General features: G+C 50.3%; 1 protein-coding gene across 2 annotated transcripts in view; it reads right to left on the reverse strand.

Annotated features, from left to right (window-relative positions):
- Window positions 1-25,223, reverse strand: part of LOC141225872 (transcription factor ETV7-like) — a 105,764-nt gene that overhangs the window by 32,116 nt on the left and 48,425 nt on the right. The window contains exons 1-3 of one of the 2 annotated variants that reach the window (XM_073667107.1): window positions 18,961-19,008; window positions 18,466-18,595; window positions 14,165-14,329 (exon numbers count right to left, since the gene is read on the reverse strand). In XM_073667107.1, coding sequence (XP_073523208.1) covers window positions 14,165-14,329; window positions 18,466-18,595; window positions 18,961-19,008 — 343 coding nt within the window. Of the gene's footprint in view, window positions 1-14,164; window positions 14,330-18,465; window positions 18,596-18,960; window positions 19,009-25,223 lie in introns of those variants that run through there. The other variant, XM_073667108.1, reaches the window with a different exon arrangement.

The raw sequence follows: 25,223 nt of genomic DNA on the forward strand, positions 1-25,223 counted from the left end.
AAAATTGCATTCATCATGTCCCATCTCACCGGGGAGGCCCTGGCCTGGCTAAATCCTCTATGGGAGAGAGGAGACCCCCTGGTGTCCAACTTGCCTGCTTTTCTCACGGCTTTCCGGAAAGTCTTCGACGAACCCGGACGGAAGACCTCATCCGCATCATCGTTGCTACGCCTCCGTCAGGAAAGTCTCACCGTGGGCCAATATGCCATACGGTTCCGTACCCTTGCCTCGGAGCTGGCCTGGGAAAACGACGCTCTGGTTTCCGTCTTCTGGGAGGGTCTGTCCGGCCGTATTAAAGATGAACTTGCCGGTCGGGACATTCCTACCACTCTCGATGACTTAATAACTCTTGCCACCCGGATTGACCTACGGTTCCAGGAGCGTGCCAGAGAGGTCACCCGTGAGAGGAGGTTACCACGTCTAGCTCCTACTTTTCAGAAACCCGTCACTCCTTCTGTCTCTAACCAGGTACACCCTCCTGAGCCTATGCAGGTCGACCAGACCAAGATGGTCAAGACCCGTCAGGACTTACGTCGTGCCGAGGGGACCTGCTTCTACTGTGGCAGTAAGGAGCACCGGATCCGTGCCTGCCCGGAGAGATCGGGAAACGCCTGTGTCTAGGTTCGCTCAGAGAGGTCCACCTAGACAAGAATAAATCCTCTCCATCCTTGCTGTTGTCAGTTTCAATCGTCTACGGGGAGAACCGTTATTTCGAACTAGCCCAACTGGACTCTGGAGCAGCCGGGAATCTTATTTCACAGTCCCTGGTAGAGAAATACCGCATCCCCACCAAACCTCTGGCTGTACCCTTGTCTGTTGCTGCCGTGGATGGGGGGCTCTTACCACGCCCCATCCAACTCATCACCGAATCCATTACTCTGCAGGTGGGAATGCTGCATTCTGAAAGTATCTCCTTCCATGTTCTGCCTGGACTTTCTCACGCCCTCTTGCTAGGCCTACCTTGGCTCCAGAAACATGCACCCGTTCTTGACTGGCAGACCGGAGAAGTCCTTCGCTGGGGACAGGGCTGCCATAAGACCTGTCTGGTTCCCGTTCATCCCGTCCGTCCTTCTCCTACCCCAGCTAATCTACCTGGACTTCCGATTCCTTATTGGTCTTATGCTGATGTCTTTAATAAAAAGGAGGCACTACCCCCTCATAGACCATACGACTGTCCTATCGACCTGTTACCTGGTACTTCTCCTCCCCGTGGGCGTATTTATCCATTATCCGCTGCTGAGACCCGGTCGATGTCCGAATATATTGAGGAAAATCTGGCCAGGGGATTCATTCGGAAATCCACCTCCCCGGCGGGAGCAGGCTTCTTTTTCGTCAAAAAGAAGGACGGCTCTCTCCGTCCCTGTATAGACTATAGAGGCCTTAACCAGATCACGGTGAAGAATAAGTACCCCCTTCCGCTCATTCCGGAGTTATTTGATCGTCTGAGGGGGGCTAGAATCTTCACCAAACTGGACCTCCGTGGGGCGTACAACCTGGTTCGTATCCGTCAGGGGGATGAATGGAAGACGGCATTCAACACCCGGGACGGCCACTATGAATATCTGGTAATGCCCTTTGGTCTCTGTAACGCTCCTGCCGTCTTTCAAGAGTTGGTCAATGACATCTTCCGGGACCTTCTCTACTCCTGCGTAGTGGTGTACCTGGACGACATCTTGGTCTTCTCTCCGGATCTCCAGACTCACCGGAGGGACGTTCGTCAGGTCCTGCTCAGGCTCAGGCAGAACCATCTCTACGCTAAATATGAGAAGTGCCTCTTTGAGCAGACCTCGCTTCCATTTCTGGGCTACATTATCTCTCAGACCGGCCTACAAATGGATCCTGAGAAACTGTCTGCCATCGAGAAATGGCCCCGACCAGAGGGGTTGAAGGCTATTCAACGGTTCCTGGGCTTCGCCAACTATTACCGCCTCTTCATCCTGCACTTCTCTTCCCGGACTGCCCCAATTTCCGCACTCACCCGTAAGGGTACTAATCCCAAAGAGTGGCCGCCCGAAGCAGAGGAGGCCTTTCTTTCCCTAAAACAGGCCTTCCCTTCCGCCCCGGTGCTGCATCGCCCGGACGGCAACAAGCAGTTCTTCCTGGAAGTTGACGCCTCCTCCTCTGGAGCCGGAGCGGTACTTACTCAAAAATCATCTTCCGGGAGAATGGTAAGTTGTGGCTTCTTCTCCAAACTCTTCTCCTCTTCTGAGCGCAACTATTCCATAGGAGACCGAGAGTTATTGGCCATCAAACTGGCGTTGGAGGAGTGGCGTTACCTACTCGAGGGGGCTCTTCATCCGGTAATAATTTACACTGACCACAAGAACTTGGCTTACCTCCAGCATGCCCAGAGACTTAACCCGCGCCAAGCCCGGTGGTCCTTGTTTTTTGCTCGTTTTGATTTTGTTCTTCATTTTCGCCCGGCTGACAAAAAACGTCAAAGCAGACGCCTTGTCCCGATCCTTTCTGGTGTCCGATCTCGAGGAAGAACCTAAACATATCATCGATCCCGCCAGAGTAATGCAGGTGGCTCCCGTGAGTCTAAATCGTCTCCCTCCCGGTAAGACGTTTGTTTCAGTACCTGATCGGGAGAAGATCCTACACTGGGGCCATTCGTCTAAACTAGCTGGCCACGCCGGTCAGAAAAAGACCCTCCAGCTTATTGCCCGGCACTATTGGTGGCCTACCCTGCACAAGGACATAATAGACTTTGTTTCTGCCTGTGTGTCCTGCGCCCGCAACAAAGTCCCGAGACATCTGCCAGCCGGACGCCTCCTTCCGCTTCCTGTACCTGCTGCCCCCTGGCAGCATATAGCAATGGACTTTATAACTGATCTCCCCGTCTCTGCCGGTTGTACGGTCATTTGGGTGGTCGCTGACCGCTTTTCCAAGATGGCTCACTTTATTCCCCTGCCAGGCCTTCCGTCTGCACCCGAGCTGGCTAAAGACTTTATCCGCCACATCTTCCGTCTTCATGGCCTGCCCCTCCACATCGTGTCGGATCGTGGGGTACAGTTCACCTCACGTTTCTGGAGAGCCACTTGTAAACTACTAGACGTCACCCTGGACTTCTCTTCCGCTTACCACCCACAGTCCAATGGTCAAGTGGAGCGGATCAATCAGAACCTGACCAGTTACCTCCGGCACTTCGTTAATGCCCACCATTCTGACTGGGTGGATCTCCTACCATGGGCCGAGTTCTCTTATAATAATCACGAGAGCGAATCCTCCTCCAAATCCCCGTTTTTTGTAGTCTTTGGTCAGCATCCTCGGATTCCTTTTCCTGTCTCCACCTCTGTGGACAACCCGGCTGCGGAATCTCTCGTTAGCAAATTTTCCTCCATATGGGAGAGTACCCGGTCCGCACTCCTTCTGTCATCCGAGCGTATGAAAAGACACGCTGACAAAAAACGCCTGGATCCTCCACAATTTCGTCCAGGAGATAAAGTCTGGCTCTCATCTAAATATGTTCGACTCAAGATACCTTCTTACAAGTTAGGGCCTCGGTTCATCGGCCCTCTGGAGGTCATCAGTCAGATCAACCCGGTGGCCTATAAATTGAAACTCCCGGCCAACTTACGGATCCCCAACTCCTTCCATGTATCTCTCCTCAAACCCGTGGTGCTTAACTCTTTTTCCAAGTCTACAGGTACGCCTCCTGCTCCGGTTTCTGCTGAGGACGAGTTTGAGGTAGAGAACATTCTTGCCACCAAAAGGGTAAGAGGAAAGACCTTTTTTCTGGTAGATTGGAAGGGGTTTGGTCCTGAGGAGAGAACGTGGGAGCCCCGGGAGAACATCCATGCCCCTCTCATCCTAGCTAAATTTCTCTCTGGCCTAAAAAAGGGGGGGCCTAAAGGGGGTGGTACTGTAGTGCCGGCGTCCCTGCCCTCTGCTAGGCAGGGACGCTGTTCCCCTCACCGCTCTGCTCCGTGCCCGGCGTCCCTCTCCCGCTCTGCTGGCAGCGCGCGCTCCTTCCCGGCCACTGTGCTTAGGGCGCGCGCGCGCGCCCTCCCTCTTAAAGGGGCCGCGCGCGCCGTCCTAAGGAGTCCCCGGCCAATGGCCGGAGGACTTTACCGTATATAAGGCACCTCCTCCAAAATGGAGGTGCCCGAGCAATGTTGTTTGCACCTGTGTCTCACCTGTGCTTCAGCCCTCAGGTCCCATTGCCAGTTACCTGCCAGTTACCTGCCAGATTCCTGCCTGATTACTTGCTACCTGCCTGCTAGTCTGAGGTCCGACGGTCTGCCTTACTAATCCTGTCAGTCTGTCTAAGGACCAGCCTGCCCGCTCACCTGGGAGCGCACATCAGATACCTGCCAGCTTGTCTGAGGTCCGACGGTCTGCCTTACTAATCCTGTCAGTCTGTCTAAGGACCAGCCTGCCCGCTCACCTGGGAGCGCACATCAGCTACCTGCCTGCCTGCCTGAGGTCCGACGGTCTGCCTTCCAACTCCTGTCAGTCTGTCTATGGACCAGCTTGCCCGCTCACCTGGGAGCGCACATCTGCTATCTGCCTGCTAGCCTACCTGGAGGCTCCGCCGTCACGTGCTGTGACCACCTGCCTGTCCAGTGACTCCTGCCCGCTCACCTGGGAGCGCTCTTCTGCTACCTGTCTGTTTGCCTACCCGGAGGCTCTGCCGTCACGTGCTGTGACCACCCGCCTGTCCAGAGACTTCTGCCCGCTCACCTGGGAGCGCTCATCTGCCGCCTGTCTGTTGGTCTTCCTGGAGGCTCCGCCGTCACATGCTGTGACCACCCGTTCATCCAGAGACTCTCGCCTGCTCACCTGGGAGCTCACGTCTATCTTCAGCCGCCACAGGTCGTACCAACCCTATACCTAGAGACTGCCCCGGTCACTTGCCGTGACCTCCAGCCCGTTCACTCAGAGACTGTCCCGTTCACTCAGACTGTCCCGTTCACTCAGACTGTCCCGTTCACCTGCTGAGACTTCCAGCCCGTCTTCCCTGGTCGCCACCCGCTCCCTTACAAGGACCGCCTCCTTGTATAGTAGCTCTGAGGTTCCGCCTCCCAGACCCGTTACATGGTCTTTTGATTATCTGAAAAGTCTTTGCAGTTTTTTTAGCTTTCTCAACCATAATGTGACCATGCTGTTGTCTTTTGTAGTAGGGGCCTTTGTTCCACTATGACACCAGCAATTTGGTGCAGCTGCAAACTCTGTACCTTTCATATCTACAGTACTGGTGCTACATGATCAGCACATGATCAGTTACCATGTGGGGGTATGACGCGCCCCTGGGCCGGTGTCGCGCTGAGTTGCGCACGCGGGAGCCTACCCGGAGCCGGATCAGTGGAGGGTTGTAGTCTCGTGGCGGTGACCCGGTCCGTGCCCAGGGAGTCAAACTAGACGGCAGTCTATTAGTAGTAAATAGTTGATGACTACGCCACCCGTTGAGTGCAGCCAGGAAGCTGCTGCTGCAGGGCAGACCGCTGAGGCCGGTGGTAGGATTGTGCAGCGTGATAGTATAACCCCCAACGGGAGGGGTATGGCCTCAGGGCAGCCGACGTGGATGATGGGGGTAGCAGGAACCACTCAGAGACGGTACGGTGTAGTTCAGGGTCTTTACTGGTAACAACGACAGACCCTCCCGGAGTACTTGCTAGCAAACGGGGCCTGGTCAGTCCTTGAGCAGATGGGATCTCCCCTGGCCAGGCGTAGTTGTAGGCCTCCCAAACTGACTGTACTCTTCTGGCTACCTTGCTAGAAGCTGATATAAGTAGCCCACGTCCCTGAGTGTACCGTGTGGTGCTCACCCGTATGGCCGGTGACTCGGGGCCTTCTAATGGCTTCCGCTCCACAACGGCGGTGCTGGTCCCACGCGTGTGACCGTGCCTTCGGGCTTCTGGGCCAGGGGACCTGAAATCCCCTGCCTGACGGTTTCTGCTGCTGGGTAGGAGTTAGTCCCCACAGCCTCGGACTCCGGGTCCGGTAAAGAATCTTCTTAGTCAGGGCAAGCTCTGCAGCTGCCAGCCCCTGTCTCCTTGTAAGTCTGCTGTTTCCTATGCTGCTTCTTGTCTCCACTCTCCTTGTCTGACTCACCCTGCCTCAGCCCCGGGTTTATACAGGGGAAGTTCTTCCCCTCCCAAGACTGGGCAGGAGGTGTGGCATGCACAGGATCCCTGACCAAAGGACCTCCCACCTGCTCTCAGACATAACATTACATTACTGTGGAAAACCAGACCCCTGGGGTGCCACATTCCCCCCTAGTGAAATTTAGTACTCCGGGACTAAACACATTTAGAAAAACATAACAAAGTATAACAATAACAATACTATAAGAAAAACACATAAGATGGTTACGGCGTGTCCGCAACCGGATGCAGTCTCTGAAGAAAAGCAAAGGTGTCCATTTCACCAACACAGGGAGACGTAACCAGGTAGGGGTCTGTCCTACCCCGAGTCCTTAACAGTCTCTAGTCCATCCTGGGTTACGCTCCAACTATATACAAGGATTCCCGGTAAATCCACCAAGGTTTCCTAAAAACAACTGGAAACACAAAATTATACACAAGCAACAATACACAGATAAACATAAATAAAACTATTTTTACACTTCAAATTCTCCAGCGTGCGGGTAACTGGCCTCTAGTGGCCCTAGTGGACCTACGGAGCTGACTGTCTGGCCCTGAACTACAGGGTGTAGGAGCTGTCAAGGGTAAACTGGGCAGCTGTCTACCGGCTCTTTGTCTCACTAGGGGTACGGCAGGCTCACTATAAGCAGAGGGTTGATTCTCCTGTTCTACTCGTGTGGAGTCTTCTGCCTCCTGGACCGGCTGTTCTTCCAGCTCTACCCGTTGCTCCGTAGGTTCTTGAGATGATGGTTGGAGGAAGGTGAGTACGGGTACCACAACTGCACCATTGACTTGAGTCCAAGACCGAGGGAAGTCCCCGAGCACGGTACTAACCATATCTTCCCTTTCCTCTACGGGTCGATGGTCTTCTTGTTCTTCTTCAGGGTTCCTCAGTTGTTCGGGACACTTCTTCAGGTGGTCCCGGGATACAATGGCTGTGGTTTCCCCTCCGTCTTTACTGATGGTACAGACCTTCGGGTTCTCGTGGCTTGAGGGCAGTACGGTGTACGGGTCCTTCTCCCACTGGTCATCCAACTTGTGGAGCCGTCTTTTCCTCTTCAAGACCTGCTCTCCGGGTACCAGGGGAACAGCGGGAGCATACTGGTTGTAAGTCTTCTCTTGTCTTTCCCTAGCCTGACAGAGACTTCGCTCCACGCTCTCTTGTACTCTCCGGTACTGCTGCTGCCTCTCTGTGTCCCAGTCTGTTTCTGGTGAAGTGTCCTCAGGTGTCAGGACTCCCAATTCCAGGTCAACAGGTAACTTACCAGGTCTCGCCCTCATTAGGTAAGCCGGGGTACAGTTGGTGGAACCTACCGGGATGTGGTTGTATAGGTCCACCAGATCGGGCAACTTCTCAGGCCACAGACTGCGTTCTTCCAGGGGCAATGTTTTTAGAAGATCCATTACCACCTGGTTCATTTTTTCACAAAGTCCATTAGTTTGCGGATGGTAGGGTGTCGTCCTTATCTTCCGGCAGCCATACAGATTGCAGAATTCCTGGAAGACCTCCGCTTCAAAGGCAGGTCCCTGGTCCGTCAGCACTTGGTCCGGGTACCCGTGTGGACGGCAGAAGTGCTGCTGGAAGGCTCTAGCTGCTGTTTGAGCCGTTAAGTCCTTGACGGGGACGACAACCAAGAACCGGGAGTAATGATCCACGATGGTTAACGCGTAGACGTAGCCACTTCTGCTTGGGGTCAGTTTTACATGATCCAAGGCTACCAGTTCCAACGGTTGCCGGGTGACGATGGACTGCAGGGGAGTCTTCTGGCTGGCCCGGTCCTTCCTTCTCAGATTGCACGGGCCACAGTCTCTGCACCACTTCTCGATGGTTCCCCTCATGCCTACCCAGTGGAACCGCTCGCGCAGCAGGAACTCCAGCTTTTTCCACCCGAAGTGTCCAGCTCCGTCGTGGTATGCCTCCATCACCATGGCTGCGTCTCTTCGTGGCACCACTACTTGCCAGAGTAGTTCATGCGTCCGGGAGTTGACCATTCTGCGGCACAACTTCCCCTTGTAAAGGAATAGTCGACTCTTCTCCGCCCATAGTTGTTTGGCTTCCTCCGGAGCGTCTGGTTCAAGGCGAGCCTCCGGCCGAGTCAGCATCTCCTTCACCAGTCGGACGGCAGGGTCGCTGTCTTGCGTTTCCGCCCAGTTGTAGTGGGGTAAGGGGTTCAACGTAGCAGCCTGCTTACCCCTTACCCGGTGGGAATACTGGATAGTCCCATGACGGTGGAACGCAGGGAGTTCAACTTCTTCCAGTCCCTCCGGATCTTCTCCTTCGTCCGGCAGGTTGGGCATCCTGGACAGGGCATCCGCGTTAGTATTGGAGCGTCCTGCCCGGTATTTGATTGTGAACTCGTAGTTGGACAGACGGGCCATCCACCTCTGCTCCAGGGCACCGAGTCTTGCCGTGTCCAGGTGTGTCAACGGGTTGTTATCCGTGTATACGGTGAACCGGGAAGAAGCGAGGTAATGCCTAAAGCGCTCGGTGACTGCCCATACCACGGCCAGGAACTCTAGCTTAAATGAGCTGTAATTCTCGGGGTTCCTTTCGGTGGGTCGCAGTTTTCGGCTGGCATAGGAGATTACTCGTTCTCTCCCCTGCTGAATCTGGGACAGTACGGCTCCTAGCCCGATGTTACTGGCGTCGGTGTAGAGGATGAAGGGCTGGCTATAGTCCGGGTACGCCAAGATTTCATCCCCCGTGAGGGCCATCTTCAGCTGGCGGAAGGACTCTTCTTCTAGCTCTTCCCATTTGAAGGGCGGCTTCTGGTTCTTGGCCTTTCGGGACTGGCCTATCAGGAGGTCCTGCATAGGCGCTGCCTTTTTGGTGAAACCGGGAATAAACCTTCGGTAGTAGCCTACCAACCCTAGGAACTGCCGCACTTCTTTTAAGCTGGAGGGGCTTGGCCATCCCTTAATTGCGGTGATCTTATCGGGGTCGGGAGCCACTCCGTCAGTGCTCACCACGTGTCCCAGGTATTGCACCTTTGGTTTCAGGAGGTGACACTTGGAGGGTTTCACCTTTAGGCCGTAACTCGCCAGAGCTTCGAACACCTCCGCCAGGTGTTTCAGGTGGTCCTCATAAGTTTTGGAGTATACGATGACATCGTCCAGGTACAACAGGACCGTCTCGAAGTTTCTGTGGCCCAGACAGCACTCCATTAATCGTTGGAAGGTTCCTGGGGCGTTGCAGAGTCCGAACGGCATGCAGGTGAACTCGCTAAGTCCCATCGGGGTGGTGAATGCGGTCTTCTCCCGGTCCGCCTCTGCTACAGGAACCTGCCAGTACCCGCTAGTGAGATCCAAGGTAGAGAAGAAGTTAGCAGATCTTAAAGCAGCCAATGACTCCTCTATCCTTGGTAAGGGGTACGCATCCTTGTGTGTGATACGGTTGATTTTCCGGTAATCTACACACATCCTCATGGTGTTGTCTTTCTTTTTGACTAAAACTAGTGGGGCTGCCCAGGGGCTACAGCTATCCCGGATTACCCCAGCCTCCTTCATGTCTCTAAGCATCCCCTTGGCGTGTTGGTAATGTGCAGGGGGTACGGGTCGATACCTCTCTTTTATGGGAGGATGATCTCCCGTGGGGATGCGGTGTTCTACCCCCTTGACTCGCCCGAAGTCTAACGGGTGTTTACTAAACACTCTCTCATACTCTTGAACCACCCGATAGACTCCTTGTTTCTGATGTGAGGGAGTGGAATCAGTACCCAAATGTAGTTGCTGACACCAGTCCTCCATGTCTTTCTTAGAGCCGTTACCTTCCTCCGGGTGAGATGGAGGCAAGGGTTCCACAGATTGTATAGAATTTTGATTAGTGGTATATAATTTGGCTAGCGTGGCATACCGGGGCAGGTACACTTCCCTCTCCCCGATATTTATTATGCGAATGGGCACCCTCCCATGGCGTACATTGACCACCCCCCGTGCTGTCAAAATGGTGGGCCTACTGTCTGAGTAAACTGGTTCTACCATTGCCTGGTAATCTCTACCTCTCAGACCAATAGCTGCCCGGCACCAAATCATCATTTCACTTTTTGGGGGCATGGCAATAGGAAAAGGGTCACACATTCTTACGCTACCAATCTCACCGCCGGAGAGTTCCACTTGTTGCCGTTGCATCAGTGCCCGGATCTCTTTCTGGAGCACCCGCTGCTCGCCGGAGCTGGCGTTCTTGGCAACCTGCTGTAAAAGGAAAATCACCTCTGCAAGACAATTTTCAATTACGTTAGTTCCTAGAGTTATTTTTGGGTGACTCTCATGTTTATCAATATCTACAATGATCAGTCCCTGTGCGGCCAGTTCGACTCTACCGATTTTGAGGGTCACCTCTTTAAATCCGATCTGTGGCACGGGCTGGCCATTGCTGGCGATGATACTCAAGTCGTCGTCAGGGTAGCGGGTAATATCCGAGTCATTCCAGTACTGCTTGAAGAGCACGTACGGGATGGTGGTGACCTGTGACCCGGTATCCAGTAGGGCACTCATGGGAATGCCATCCAGTACCACAGGCAAGACTGGACGTCCTCCCACATATCTGTCGCGCCAGTTCGATGGGCCTGGTGATCTTTTTCCTGGGGGTTGGCCCTCTACCCCAGGTTGTGCCCGTTTAAAGAACAGTACCTTTCCATATGTCCGGGTTGATTGCAGCGGCGGCAGATGGGTCGTCCGTCCTCGCTGTATCGGTCACTGGGTCTTCCTCTGGCCGGTGGGGTCCTCCTTGGTCGACGCCACGGGATGTCCTCCGGTCCGGATGCCAGCTGGATCTTCCCTGGGGTGGAAACCTGTAAAGACTGCACAGTTCGGGTTAGCGCAGCAACGCTCTTAGCTAGCTCTTGGACCTGATGGTGTAGGTCTGGAGCCGGGTCATTGTCCAAAGCCTGCGCATCAGCTCCCACAGGCCCGGCTGACAAGGGCGCTGCCTCCTGGTAGTAAGTGGTAGTGGGGCGTCTGTGGGTCACAACGCCACCTGGTGCCGGTTCTCGGAGCACCCGGATGGCTCTGTCCTTGAACTGTGCAAAGTCCAGATGGGGATCCTGTAAGGCCATTGCCCGCAACTGGGTTCGGTGGGCATTGCAATATAAACCCTCTATAAATTGTTCAGTCAACAGCCTGTCCTCGTTTCCCACCCCATCAGGGTCGGTCTGCTTTATGGCCCTCAGGGCCTCTTGTAGGTTTAGTGCATAGTCCCTTATACTCTCATGCGCTCGCTGCTTGCACCCGTAGAATCTAAGCTTAATCTCGGCTGAGGTGCGGGTATCAAAGGTGTCCTTCAACCGGGTTAGTATCCCTGCGACAGTCTTCCTCCCAGGTGGCCAGGATTTTACTTCCCTTTTGGCTGCCCCGGTTAGTTGGGCCACCAGGATGCTCACTTTTTGCTCTTCTGTGAGGGGGTACACCTGGAAGAGGCTATCCAGCTTTTCTCTAAAGTCATGCAGGGTATGTGACTCCCCTGAGTACTGGGGTAGCCAAGCTGCTCCCGGGATATAGGGCATGGTGAAGGGCATAACTGCAGCAGCGGTAGCGCTGGCGGGGGTTGGGGCAGTGAAGCTCTCCTCCGTATCCGACATCTTCCTCTCCCCTAGTGGACCGTGGCCTACCTTGCGATGATCCTCTTCCGTAGGCCGCGGCTCCGCAGTGGATCGTCAGGGTTGAGGACCTTCCGTCGCGCTCCTGTGACGTCGGCGTCTGCTGGGCTCCTTCCAGGACCTTACGCAACGTCCGGACGTGAGGCGGGGCTTCAGTTCTCGCGCGCTTTCGGAGTCCACGCCCCTCTTCTTCCCGCGCGGCGTCCCCAAGATGGCGTCCAACGGCGGGAAAACTCCACGGATGGCGGGAAGAAGGTCGAAGATGGCGCCGGATGGCGGGAAAACTTCGCGGATGGCGGAAAGAAGGTAGAAGATGGCGCCGGATGGCGGGAAACCTTCACCACTGGTAAGTTTGAACAGTCTTTGCTTTTCAGGCACGCAGTACCCGGTGGTTGCGGGCACGAAATCCTGCCGACTACGCCAAAGTTGACGCGCCCCTGGGCCGGTGTCGCGCTGAGTTGCGCACGCGGGAGCCTACCCGGAGCCGGATCAGTGGAGGGTTGTAGTCTCGTGGCGGTGACCCGGTCCGTGCCCAGGGAGTCAAACTAGACGGCAGTCTATTAGTAGTAAATAGTTGATGACTACGCCACCCGTTGAGTGCAGCCAGGAAGCTGCTGCTGCAGGGCAGACCGCTGAGGCCGGTGGTAGGATTGTGCAGCGTGATAGTATAACCCCCAACGGGAGGGGTATGGCCTCAGGGCAGCCGACGTGGATGATGGGGGTAGCAGGAACCACTCAGAGACGGTACGGTGTAGTTCAGGGTCTTTACTGGTAACAACGACAGACCCTCCCGGAGTACTTGCTAGCAAACGGGGCCTGGTCAGTCCTTGAGCAGATGGGATCTCCCCTGGCCAGGCGTAGTTGTAGGCCTCCCAAACTGACTGTACTCTTCTGGCTACCTTGCTAGAAGCTGATATAAGTAGCCCACGTCCCTGAGTGTACCGTGTGGTGCTCACCCGTATGGCCGGTGACTCGGGGCCTTCTAATGGCTTCCGCTCCACAACGGCGGTGCTGGTCCCACGCGTGTGACCGTGCCTTCGGGCTTCTGGGCCAGGGGACCTGAAATCCCCTGCCTGACGGTTTCTGCTGCTGGGTAGGAGTTAGTCCCCACAGCCTCGGACTCCGGGTCCGGTAAAGAATCTTCTTAGTCAGGGCAAGCTCTGCAGCTGCCAGCCCCTGTCTCCTTGTAAGTCTGCTGTTTCCTATGCTGCTTCTTGTCTCCACTCTCCTTGTCTGACTCACCCTGCCTCAGCCCCGGGTTTATACAGGGGAAGTTCTTCCCCTCCCAAGACTGGGCAGGAGGTGTGGCATGCACAGGATCCCTGACCAAAGGACCTCCCACCTGCTCTCAGACATAACATTACATTACTGTGGAAAACCAGACCCCTGGGGTGCCACAGGTACATTCGGATTTACACTATTGCGGCTTGCCTCTCCTAAATCCAGTGCCAGCTCACTCTGCTCCCCAGTGCATCTGGTTTTCATGGCACCATGCGAACACCTCTGATGTCATGTCAACAGGTCTTGCAATCTAGCTTAGGCTGCAGGTCACCACATGAGTATTCAGTTAGTTGGTGTCCACAACGTTACCCAGAAACGCTTTGAACCTAGTTGCTCTGCTGCACCTCTGGCCAGCTTTGCCTTGGACTTGTGACAAACCCAATTCAGCTACATCACTGTGTACACTCTGGTGAGCTCTGCTTTGGACTTGTGACAAACCCAGTTCTGCTACATCACTGTGTACACTGCTATGTTGCTTGTCAGGTGAAAAACTCAACTGCGCTATATCAGCAAGTTAAAAGTGCTGCACTGCTGTCAGCTTTGCTCTTGAGACAAACTCAGTGCACCAATATTGCTGAGTAAACTTTGCCATTCTGCTGCCATCTCTACATAAAAATCTGTAACACCCTCAGCTCTGCTATATCGCTGACCCAACCGCTCCATACTGTGGCCAGCTCTGCATAAAACTCTGTGACACACTTAGCTCTGACAAATAGCATGGCATGAATAAAGAATTTGGACTGGTAAATCAGATTTCCATGGGTCAGAACCAATTGTTTTTAGCACCATATATATTATTGCTAATATTGTTATAGTCTCCTGGTTCATTATTAATAATCATCTTAAGAGACTAATCGTTCTATAAGGTGTGAATGTTTCACACTATGATAGACATTTTTAGTCATAGTATGATATTTAGGTTCGTTGTGTAAAATGTACTTTGGTGCTAAAGACTCGCCAACTTATTTTACAATACTTTTTCAATATTTGAACCAACTTCATTAGTGCACTGAATTCAATTTCTCCTACGTGGGTAGAGTATAATTGAATATTAAAATACCCCATAACAGCAATCCTCTTGCTACTGAGAAAAATGTGCATTTTACATAATTCCATAACAAAAAAATGAATGATGTATTATAAAAAAAGCATATGTTTATATGTCAAGGGTAAAGCACACATCAGTGAACAATGTAGTACCTGAACTAGGAGAACGGGCTTTAAAATCAAGTTTTGTAAGAATACACAAAGCTCTTCCATTCATTATAAACTTTCTGTCATCTGCTTTCTTTAGTGAGTATTCTTCCTCTGCCCATCGTAACCACTGAATAACATCATCTTTGCTCCACAGGGAAGGATGTATTCCTGAAATCCATAAGATGAAAATGATGACAATTCCAAAAACAAGAAGAGAGAGTACCAAAGTAAAAGCCAAATATGCCTTCTCTCCAAGTGGTAGCTCCTAATAGTATAGAACGACTCCTCATCCATGCTGTATGTTGTCAGCTAGAGATCAGTTATATGATACATGGGCTTCACAGTGCGGCTGCACCTCTAGAAACTAGAGGAGCAAAATCTGGCAACAGAACATCCCTCAAGACCTACCATAGTTAAAAAGTTGGGAATGTTAAATTATGATAGTTTACTGCCTCCCATCAATTAGAATTTCTAAGGCTTAGGCTATGTGCCCACGATGCGTTTTTTAAGCATTTCCTCAGCGGAAAAAACGCTGCAGAAACGCTTAAAAAACGCATGGTAGAAGGTCTGCCATGTTCCCCAATGATAATCCGCATGTGCTGTGCACATGCTGCGGAAATTTCCGCTGCGGATTATCATTGCGGAAAAAACCACAGCACTACCAATTATTTAGCGGAAGTGTTGCGTTTTCGCCGCCATTGACTCACATTAGAACGCATGGATTCCGCTTCACTAGATAAGGACATGCGGAATCCATGCATTCAATGTGTGGATGGTACCCAGGTCTAGAGGAGAGGAGACTCTCCTCCGGACCTGGGTACCATAGAAAACTGTAAAAAAAAAAGAATAAAATAAAAAATAAATATATACTTACCTTCTGACAGCCCGCGGTGCGCTCCTCCTCTCATGCCGGCAGATCGCGATGGACTGGAGGACCTGCGCTGACGTCATAATCATGTGACGGGTCACGTGACGCTGACATCGGCAGGTCCTGCAGTGTATCGCGATCTGCCGGCAGCCGGGACCGAGTGAAGCAAGACACCGGGGGCCATCGGAAGGTAAGTATATATTTATTTTTATTTTTTACCATTCTTTTACGGTCACGCTATATAAATCCATGCCGGTTGCATGGATTTAAATAGTGTGACCAAGTTGTCAAACACTTTCCAAGTGATGCTAAAATCGCTTGGAAAACGCTTGACAACCCGCATGCGGAAATGCCAGTGAATAACGCTCCATTTCCGCATGTCCCTGGCAGGAAAACGCATGTACAATCCGCATGTACAATCCGCATGCGTTTTTTCTGCCAGGGAGATGCAGAAACGCTCAGGAAAAATCCGGAGCATTTCGGCATCGTGGGCACATAGCCTAACAAAAGGTTAACCTGGAATACATTTGCGACATGTCCTAAGAGACTTGACTACCAATAACAAATAAAGAGTTTAAGGATTTGTCCAACAACAAAGAGAATGGATGAATAAAATCACTGAAATCGAGAACATTGCATTGAGAAACCTAGCAGGACATGGAGAAACAATATTTTCTGATTTCAATTACTCAGAACTGTATTCACCCAAAAAAAGGTAACACAAATTACATATTGTAATGGTTTTACACGAAAAAAATCATGTTACTATATTGCTGAGTTTCCTATTACATCCTATGGGAACCTAAGATCATAGATCACAAATATCTGGTTGGTCATCTGGCTCTCACCATTCCCACCCTACCTGTCTGGACCTGTCTGTATATTGTCTCTTTGTCTTCTTGATGTGTCTGTGCTTGTCACTTCTGTGCCCTAACAAAAGTAGGTTTCTTTCTGTCTACTGATGTTGAATTGTTGGGCTTCCTGATTTGAGCTCTGTAATATCTGGCGGACACAGACAGAAGAACAATATATGGGCCCTTTACAGTCCAATAGCTCATCAAAATGCACAATTCCACCTGGTTGGAGGTAGAAGTGGGATCTCTTACATCTTGGGCCCCAGTGTGACTGCACAGATTACACCAATGACATGTCCACCTCTGATCTTATGCTCAGTCCAGTTTTGAGGATTGCTTATTAATTATTGACGTTTAGATTCTAAAGTTATAAATGGAAAGCAATCTCTCTCGGTAAGCGGATTCATATTGTGTTTCAATATGTTTCTTGATCCCAGTAGAGGTTATACCTCCTGCCTATATTTCTCCATTTAGCTGCTATTTCCCATGCTTTGATACTACTGTGTTTTTAGATATGTCGTGATGGGGGGGATGTGACAAGTTATATGATATCTGGTTGTTATTATTCTTTGAAATGTTCAATAAACTTATTGTGAACTAAAAAACCTATGTTACTACTATATACACCACCATTATAATATATCCTATGATTCAGGGCCCTTTTCATGTGCCACCACACATTAGCAGCAATTCATCATTTGCATTTTTTTAAGTCACTTTTCTTTTTTTGCCTTGAGGTAATCACTGACGTTTATTGCACCAAATTCATCAAAATGGCACATGCGGTTCATGAATTTCGTGCAAAGTCAACAACGGGCTTTTTTCCAGTAATTAACAGGTCTGCAAGGGTAACATTGTTTGAAAAGTAAAAGGCGATTTTTATATATTTTCGATTGCTGAACTCAGTAAACATATTGAAAAAATTCCATCATGTATGTTTTTTCAAAAACACTGACTCCATAGGCTTTTTCTTGCACCATACTTTGACCCCTTTGCATGACCTTTGGTGGATGATTTTGGTGTCATTAGATTGGTTAGAAATGTTTTTCATGGTACAGACGTAGAGAAAAGGAATTCCTTCCATACTTTTCTCATGACAGTGCTCTAGTGTATTGCAATGATGTTCCTGGACTGATGAAAAAATTTAACATTGAGTACAAAGTCAGCGAGTAGAGACTCTTTATTGATTTATCAAAAAAATGTCTGAAAACTGTGCTACTGCACAATGGCAACAAGTATGCTTCAGTGCCTGCAGGGCATTCACGAAAGAAAGCTATGAGAATTTAGATTTTATTCTCAAGAAACTTAACTATGAGGATCAGGGATGGTCACTATGTGGTGATCTGAAAGTTCTCTCTTTGCTCCTTGGGCAGCAAGGAAGATGCAAGAAGTACTCATACTTTTTGTGTGAATGGGACTGTCAGAATAGGAATTATCACTGGAGCCAAAAGAGGACTCAAGAACATAGTTGCAGAAAGTTTAGTTGATCCCACTAAAGTTCTCCTACCACCACTCCACATTAAGCTTGAACTGATGAAGTCGTTTGTGAAAGCTCTACCGAAAGAAAGAGAGACTTTTAAGTATCTGTGTACCAAGTTTCAGGGACTGTTAGAAGCAAAACTGAATTAAGGCATTTTTGTGGGTCCGGATATTTGGAAACTTATGAACGACGACGTGTTCAAAACAAAAATAAAAGCTGTTGAGAAAAGGGCTTGGGATTCTTTTAAAGAAGTTGTGAAGAAATTTCTAGGTAACAACAAAGATCCAAAATTTAAGTCCATGTTGTAGAACATGCTGAAACGTTTCAAAGCCTTGGGTTGTCTGATGAATTTGAAGTTACATTTTTTACATTCTCATTTGGACTACTTTCCTAAAAACCTGTTAGCAAAGAGCAAGGAGAAAGTTTTCATCAGGATATCAAGGAGATGGAACAACGATACCAAGGTAGATGGAACGTGAACATGATGGGGGACGACTGCTGGATGCTTCAGAGAAGATCCGCAGGCTCTCTATAAGAGAAAAAGGTATCAAGAGAAGCTTTGAAGAGAAAAGAAAAAGGTGCAAGAATTAATTTCCAATAAAGTTGCCGAATGAATGTTTTATATATAATATTGTGTACATTTTTGGCTACAATAAAGATTTTTCTTGTTCATCCCGCTTGTACGTAATTTCTCATGCGTTTCATGCAAAATCCATATTGTTCAAAATATTTTTTGAAATCAGGACATAAGAAAACATAAGAATCAGTCATTTGATTTGAAACTATTTTCATAAACCCAAATTTTGCATACCTGAAAGCAAAAAGTTGCATCTTTTTCAAAATATCGTAAAAGATATGACTTTTTGAAAAACATACATAAAACTACACCAGAGGGGGCATGGAGTGGAGTCCAGGCTAAAACATCTGGACTCTGTCCTCAAAGCAGATAAAGAAACAGGCAAACACATATAAAGTAGACTTTAAAAAAGGTGCAAATAGAATAAGAAATTTGGTGCAAACAAAAGGCACAAAACTATACAAAAAACGGTCGCAAAGGCAATAGTGGATCAAACCTTTCTGCATTATTCATTGTTCTACTTACTGAGACTTCCTGGAACTTTGCATATCACTTCTTCAGTAAAGGAACAGAGTGAGTGACTATAGTCAAGGTCATCCTGGTTAAGGTGAGGAGACAATTTAATGGTTTGAGGAGTGATTGTCTTTATTCTTTCCTGTAATTACAATACATAATGAATGATGTTGCAATGTTACATAACAGTCTTAGTAAGCTGGGATATTTATGTCATAAATAGAATCCAATAGCCCCAGAGTTAATTTTGTATCAGTTCCCCTAAATCCCCAATTCATCACCTCTTCCCTCACCCCTCCCCCCACCCCGCATGCTTAAGACATCAGCTAGCTCAGGCAGACAGCATACTTTGATCTGTTAAACACTTTTCTGTGACCATATGTTGCCATAAAGACACAAAGTTTAAAATAAATCTGTTTTACGAAATTAAAAATAAAATGGTAAATTAGTAACATTATGTATGTGAATAACCAAGGGTTAATACTGCATAACCACATTAAACCATACCAGCAAATGGCAGTAAAGAATCTTCAAAAACATAGCATCCAAAACCATAAAATAACGGAAGAATTGTCATACACAAATGCATACTACAGTAGAAAAACAGTAGAAATAGGGAGGGGTAGGAGATGATGCAACTCGAGGAAGTCATCAAAAACGAAGCAAAAATGGAAACATAGGAAAAATAGAATATCAGAATTTTGGCATCTAAAAATATAAACGCTAGAGATAAAACACAATACATATAGAAGCCTTTAGGCTTTTCAGAAACCTTTCCTTCATTGGCTGCAGTAACTATAAAAAATAAATTGACTATTCCCTACCTTCTCCGGGTCCACCGCTGTCCCAGTCTCTGTTGTTTGTGAGCAGCGCTAATGTGGCACCCCAGGAGTCCGGTTGCCACAGTGGCATTGCCTCCCTCACAAGGGGTGATGCCATGCCTGGAAGCAAGCAGGGGTCCCCTAGTCAGGTATACTAGCATGCAACACTTTCCTGGCTCCAGACCAGCAAGGGGAGTTCCTCTCCTTAGCAACTGGAATCTGGAGGTTGGGTTAGTTAGAGTTAGTGAGGAGAGTTGAAGTCAGGAAAGCGAAGAGGAAAGACCTGGGCAGTGGAGCTGCACGGCAGCTCACCCCAGAGAGGAGCGTAGAAGAACCGGACACCGGAGTCCGAGGTTGTGGGGCACTGAAGGTCCAGCAGCAGATACCGGAGGGCAGGAGACTGCAGGTCTCCTGGCCCCATCAGACGCCCGGAGGCTCAGCAGCACATATGGCCCAGCACCGCCAAGTGAGGGCCAAAAAGATTAGCGCAAAGGGAAGGCCTCCAACTTCACCTGGCGAGGTGGATTCCCAACTTGCTCCCAGGCCGCCCGGACCTCTACTACTAGCTAGTACCCATGCCCCAGTCTGCCTAACCACCACAAGTAAAGATAAGAGGAAACCGCCATTAAGTTGTGGACTGGTCATTATCTGCGCCATCCCCTGCACTACACTGCACAGCTACATCTGTAACATCACCATTTCCTGCCCTGGAGATAAGCTCTGCCTATGGAGAGCTGAACCAACTCTGCTGCATCATCATCAGCTCCAGAGGATCTGCACCGCAGCGGCAGCTCCATATAGCCACGTACCACGGGTGGCGTCACAAACATTATATATAGAAACTCTATTCCCTTTTCTTTTCACAGACCGGGTCACCGCCACTGTGACATCCCCCAGCATCGACTGGCCCGGCTAATGAGTACCCCACAGCCCAGGGCGCGCGTCAACTTGGCGTCACGAACAGGATTCACGAAGCCCGGTATAACCGGGTCCTGTGTGCCATAGACTTTACTGAACTGTGTCATCACGTCATTTTCCATCTGCCGAGGGGAAGCAAGAGGCCCCTATTCGGAACCGCCGGGTAAGCGATCCCTCCCACCTGCAGAGCAGCATACTGGTACGTCAGCAGAAACCCAGGACCTGGCTGAGGTTCACTAGGTGGGAAGAAGATGCCCAACCTGGGAGAGGATTCAGCCGCAGGCGCGGCCGCCGCCACTGTAATGCCGTTATCAATGCCGTATATACCAGGGGCGGCGTGGTTGCCCCAGTACTCAGGGGAGTCGCACACGCTGAGCGACTTTGAGGAGAGACTGTGCAGTTTGTTTAAAGTGTACCCCCTGTCTGCGGAGCAAAAAGTCAGCATCCTCATAGGCCAGCTAATCGGTGCAGCCCAGAGAGAGGTGAAGTCCTGGCCGGGCAGGCACAAAGGTACTGTTAAGGAAATACTGGCCCGGTTAAAGGATACCTTTGACACCCGCACAGCAGCAGAGATTAAAATGAAGTTCTATGGGTGCAAACAAAGGGTGCAGGACAGTGTACGGGACTATGCTCTAAACCTGCAGGAGGCGCTGCGGGCCATTAAACAGGTAGACCCAGACAGTGTGCGAGACGAGTACAGATTGCTAACTGAGCAGTTTAATGAGGGGCTCCTGTCTAACGCTCACCAGACACAGCTGCGCATTATGGCTGTGCAAAACCCTGATCTGGACTTTGCGCAATTTAAAGACCGAGCCATCCAGGTGCTACGAGAACTAACCCCAGGTGGCACTGCATCCCTCCGGCGCCCAGCTATCACATACCACCAGGAGGTGGCGTCCTTTTCCCGGGCACCTGTGGAAGCTGACGCGCAGACCCTAGATAATGACCCGCCTGCAGACCTACGCCTTCAGGCCCAGGAGCTGACCAAAAGTGTGGCTACACTAACCAAAACCGTGCAGACCATGCAAGTGTCTCCAAAGGAAAAGATCCAGCTGGCTTCCAGTCCAGATGACGTCCCGTGGCGACGACATAGAAGAATTCCACCGACCAGAGGGAGGAACAGCGATCGCTACGACCAGGACGGACAACCCATCTGCCGCCGCTGTCAAAAGGTGGGGCACTTCGCAAGATTCTGTAATTTAAATGAGCAACCCCTGGGGAGACAAGTACGTGGGAGGACGACCGGTCTTACTTGTCATGCTTGATGGCATCCCGATGAACGCACTGCTGGACACTGGGTCCCAGGTGACAACGATGCCATATATGCTTTATAAACAATGCTGGACTCATTCAGACATTACCCGTCGTCCAGATGAACATCTTAGCATCTATGCCAGCAATGGTCAGCCCTTGCCTCAGGTGGGGTATAACGAGGTGACCATAAAAGTTGGCCGAGTAGAATTGCCATCACAAGGAATGATTATTGTTGATATTGATCACCGAGAAAGTCATCCCATGATAACTATAGGCACCAATGTGATAAAGAATTGTCTTGGGGAAATTATTCTTTTGTTGCAACAGGTCGCAGAGACTGCCAGTTCCAGTCAGCAGCGAGTTCTGCAGAAGGAAATCAGAGCCCTGATGAAAAGACAACAGGTAGAGCTGTCTGGAGGAGAAGTTGGCAGTGTCAGAATGAGTGATCCATTCCCCATTGCAATGCCCCCTAGGAGTGAAATGTTAATATGGTGTCGGGCAGCAATCGGTCTCAGGGGTCAAGATTATCAAGCCCTGGTAGAACCCATGTACTCTGATAGTAGGCCCATCATCTTGACAGCCAGGGGGGTAGTCGATGTCAGCAAGGGGAGAGTACCGATACGCATCCTGAATTGTGGGGAGAAAGAGGTCCATTTACCCTGGTATGCTACCCTTGCTAAGCTATTCACTGTCAGTAACAACGCAATAAAGACAGTGGAACCCTTGCCTCAATCCAAACCGGCGCAGGATAATGGCTCCAAGGGGCAGATGGAGGATTGGTGTCAGAAGCTACAAGTGGGCACTGACTCCACCACTTTGCACCAAAAGCATGGAGTATACCGGGTGGTCCAAGAATATGAGCGAGTCTTCAGCAAACACCCACTAGACTTTGGGCAGGTAAAAGGGGTCAAACATCATATCCCCACGGGAGATCATCCGCCCACTAAAGAGAGGTACCGGCCTGTCCCCCCAGCTCACTATGAATGTGCCAAAGGAATGTTACTGGAGATGAAGGAGGCTGGGGTGATCAGAGATAGTTGTAGACCCTGGGCAACTCCATTAGTTCTCGTTAGAAAGAAGGATGGTACAAAGAGGATGTGTGTTGATTACAGGCATATTAACCGAATTACACATAAAGGACGCCTACCCATTACCCAGAATTGAGGAATCATTAGCAGCATTGAGATCAGCTAACTATTTCTCCACTTTGGATCTCACCAGTGGGTACTGGCAGGTTTCTGTGGCAGAGGCGGACAGAGAAAAGACCGCGTTTACAACACCAATGGGCCTCACAGAGTTCAACTGCATGCCATTCGGGCTCTGCAACGCCCCAGGAACCTTCCAGCAGTTAATGGAGTGCTGCCTAGGACACAAAAACTTCTAAACCGTCCTGCTGTACCTAGATGACGTAATTGTCTACTCGAAGACATATGAAGACCACCTGGAGCACCTGGCCGAGGTGTTCGAAGCCTTATCTGGTTATGGCCTGAAAGTAAAGCCATCCAAGTGCCACCTGTTATAGCCCAAGGTGCAGTACATAGGTCATGTGGTAAGCGCCGAAGGTGTAGCACCAGACCCTGAAAAAGTCACTGTGATCAAGGACTGGCCAAGACCCTCCACTATCAAGGAAGTGCGACAGTTCCTCAGACTGGTAGGCTACTACAGGAGATTCATCAAGGGTTTCACCAAGATAGCGGCACCCATGCAGGACCTCTTAGTGGGCCAGTCCAAGAAGGCTAAGAACCCGAAACCTCCGTTCAAATGGGTAAACCAGAAGACGAATCTTTCACTCGACTGAAAATGGCTCTTACTGGAGACGAAGTCCTGGTATACCCCGACTATGGCCAACACTTTATACTTCATAAGGATGCCAGCAACGTGGGATTGGGAGCGGTGCTGTCCCAAGTACAGCGAGGCAGAGAGACAGTGATTGCCTATGCCAGCAGGAAGCTCCGTCCTACGGAAAAGAACCCCGACAACTATAGTTCCTTCAAGTTGGAGTTTTTAGCCATAGTCTGGGCTGTAACAGAGCGCTTCAAACATTACCTCGCCTCCACCAGATTTACAGTCTTCATGGATAACAACCCGCTGACGCACCTGGAGACTGCGAAGCTTGGTGCCCTAGAACAGCGATGGATGGCTCGACTGTCCAACTACGAATTTACCATCGAGTATCGGGCGGGGCATAAAAACACTAATGCTGATGCGCTGTCCAGGATGCCCAACTTGCCAGATGGGGGAGAAGACCCGGAAGAGCTGGAGGAGATTGAGATACCCTCTTTCCATCGTCACAGGGTGACCCAGTGCTCCCACTGTGTGAGGAACAAGCGCTCCGCCAACAGAGAGGCCACGTTTAACCCATTGCCCCTCCAAGGATTGGCAGAGACACAGGATAGTGACCCGGCTATCCACCTAGTTAAGGAGTTGCTGACACAAGCTGACTCGCACCCTGATCCAGATGCTCCACAGGAGACCCAACAGTTGTGGAAAGAGAAGGGCAATCTGTTCATCTACGAGGGAAAGCTGTGTCGAAGAAGTATCAACTCCCGGACACATGAACTGGTCTGGTAGGTGGTAGTCCCGAGGCGGGGTGCGCCAATGGTCTTAGAAGCGTAACAAGATGGAGCAGGACACTTCGGGTGGAAGAAGTTGGAAGTCTTGCTACATGAGCGATTGTACTGGGTTGGCATGAGGAAAGCAATCGAGAGATGGTGTCGAGAATGTGGTCCATGCAACCTGAGACGGAAAGACCGCGATAGCCAGAGGGCTCCCCTGCAGTCCATAATCACCAAACAACCACTTGAACTGGTAGCTTTGGACCACGTAAAGCTAGCCCCAAGTCGGTCAGGATATGTCTACGCTCTCACTATAGTAGACCACTACTCCCTATTCCTGGTAGTAGTGCCAGTGAAAGATCATACGGCAGCCAAAGCGTTTCAACAAGACTTTTGTCGCCCGCACGGTTACCCTGAACGAGTGCTTACCGACCAAGGTCCAGCCTTTGAAGTGGAAATGTTCCAAGAATTCGGCAACTTGTACGGCTGCAAGAAAATAAGGACGACGCTGTATCATCCCCAGACCAACGGGTTGTGCGAGAAGATGAACCAGGTGGTAATAGACCTGTTGAATACGTTGCCCCTTGAAGAACGTTGCCTGTGGCCAGAGAATTAACCAGATTTGGTGGACCTATATAACCACATCCCGGTGAACTCCACCAACTGTACACCCGCTTACTTGATGAGAGCAAGACCTGGTAAGCTACCCATTGACTTAGACATGGGAGTCTTAACACCTGAGACAACATCACCAGATGCAGATTGGGATACCGAGCAGCAGCAACAATACCGCAAGGTGCAAGAATGTGTTGAGAGAAGTTTGTCCCAGGCGAGACAGAGGCAGGAGAAAACTTACAATCAGCACTCACCTGCAATTCCCTTGTCACCTGGAGAACAGGTACTTAAGAGGAAGAGACGAGTCCAAAAATTAGATGACCAGTGGGAGGTTGAGCCATACACCTTCCTACCCTCAAATTATTATAACACCAAAGTGTGCCTCATCAGTAAAGATGGAGGCGAAACTTCAGCGGCAGTCTCAAGAGACCACCTGAAGATATGCCCTGAACAGTTGAAACACAAAAAAGAAGACCAAGACAGCCCTCAGCCCACAGAGAAAGTGGAGGAAACGGTCCAGACAGTCCTTGGAGCATTTCCCCGGTCTTAGACGCAGGTGAACAGAGCAATTGTGGTACCGGTCCTGAACTTTCTCCAAGTGGCCTCA

Source organism: Phyllobates terribilis, unplaced genomic scaffold, assembly GCF_046119375.1.
Source record: "Phyllobates terribilis strain yellow unplaced genomic scaffold, ASM4611937v1 Scaffold_2__4_contigs__length_985480577, whole genome shotgun sequence".
NCBI classification, from domain to species: Eukaryota; Metazoa; Chordata; class Amphibia; order Anura; family Dendrobatidae; genus Phyllobates; species Phyllobates terribilis.